This window comes from Tetrahymena thermophila (assembly GCF_000189635.1).
Source record: "Tetrahymena thermophila SB210 genomic scaffold scf_8254613, whole genome shotgun sequence".
Classification (NCBI taxonomy): Eukaryota; Ciliophora; class Oligohymenophorea; order Hymenostomatida; family Tetrahymenidae; genus Tetrahymena; species Tetrahymena thermophila.
The window spans coordinates 33210-34872 of NW_002476383.1; the positions used below are offsets into that span (position 1 = coordinate 33210).

The window sequence follows — 1663 nt, forward strand, 5'->3', positions numbered from 1 at the left end:
ATAATATTGGACAACCATAAATTCTTTTTTCATATCTTTTTTTTAAAATTTAATTAATTGATTCTTTTTCAAAACAACAGTCGATAAATAAATATTAAATTCTGATTAATCATCATTTTTTAATAATGTTATTGGTTTTTTATCATATTTTGGTTCTAATGATTTTTTAATTGAAGAAACTAAATAAATTGGTTTTTTTATGGTTTTGATAATATTTTTGAAAATTTTAGAACAGAATATTTCCAATTCTTAACCAATTGGATTGAGATTATTATCGCAATATGGTTATTCCATAATGCACAAACACAATAATTTTAAAATATTAATCTTTTTCTCCTTTTTGCCCGAATACATTTCCATCAAATATTCTGAAATACAAAAGAATTTGGGAAATATGTATCTTGTCATTAAGAATGATTAATCTTTGTTGAGATTGTTAATTAGATTGTAAAAATTTTCATCAAGTATTTCCATGTCTTTCTAAACTATGTGAGTAGAAAATAATGAGATTAATTTTAATGGATCATCTCTATTCCATTCTTTTTCTCTACTTTGTTATTGCAACAATATGAAAAAATTATTATCAAATAATAATTGTTTGTTTGTATTGGTTATTAATTTATTGAGAATTAAATCATCTTTTTCTTCGAGGTTTTCAGTGATGCGCGCGACTACCTAGGTTATTTTTTAATCAGTTTTTTAATCAGTTTATTTTGTAACCGGTTTATGAAATTATGGTACAAATCTATTAAATTTTTACAATCTCATTTCTACAAATTTTTACACAATCTTTATCAAATTTATATTTTGTAAAATAATATTATGATTACAAAAAATAATAAAACAAACCAAAATTCTTATTTAACACTCTGTGATTCATTTTATTTTTATTCATAACAAAGAAAATCTAAAATTATTTAATAATATCCTTTTTCTTATTTTATTTTTTTAATTAAATTAAAATCTAGATCAATGTTTTAAATTATGTTGTTAGTTTTGGTATTGGGATAAAACATCGCTAATTCGGACAATGTCTAAAAAGAATCAAAACCTAATAGACTTATTAAACTGTTGAGATAATTATGATAATTAATCAAATCCATTTTTACTTTTTTCAAATATACTATGGAAGAATAAAAGTTATCATCATCTTTTATCGATAAATTTATTGATTCTACTTAGGATTTGGACATTAAAAACAATCTGTCCTATTACTTTATGACTATGGGAATTACTGATGTGAATATTTTCATTCATTAATTTTTTGCAAAATGTGTTGAGATAGGAATTTAAGATAGCACACTCTGCGATAAATTTTAAAAATATCTCACATTGAAATTCAGTCTCAATCCCAAAAATTAATAGATAAAAATGGATACAATTAGTACAATCTTCAATAATTATCACAAAGATTATCCAGAAACATTAATGTTGATATTAAATTAAATGAAACATAATCAAGGAAATACTATCTTATGGAAAAAGTAATTTAATTTTGATCCCCAATCATTAGGTTTTGAATAACATCACATCAGCAATTATCCAAAAACTATTATTTTTTTTTCTAATTTCAATTAAGAATATTATGTTAAATAAATTTATGATAATGTTTGTCTCTAATTCAATTAATAAAATTTTAATATTCTCCAGAATGGAATAAACC

At 21.8% G+C, this 1663-nt stretch overlaps 1 protein-coding gene across 1 annotated transcript in view; it reads right to left on the reverse strand. All coding sequences in view use genetic code 6, as the record gives it.

Annotated features, from left to right (window-relative positions):
• The window catches only part of TTHERM_001353220 (hypothetical protein), a gene marked incomplete at both ends in the record, with an annotated part of 885 nt that extends 117 nt beyond the window's left edge, over positions 1-768 (reverse strand). Inside the window, one exon of the mRNA XM_012797923.1 lies at positions 1-768. This exon is cut by the window's left edge and continues 117 nt beyond it. Coding sequence (XP_012653377.1) covers positions 1-768 — 768 coding nt within the window.
• Positions 769-1663: the final 895 nt, after the last annotated feature.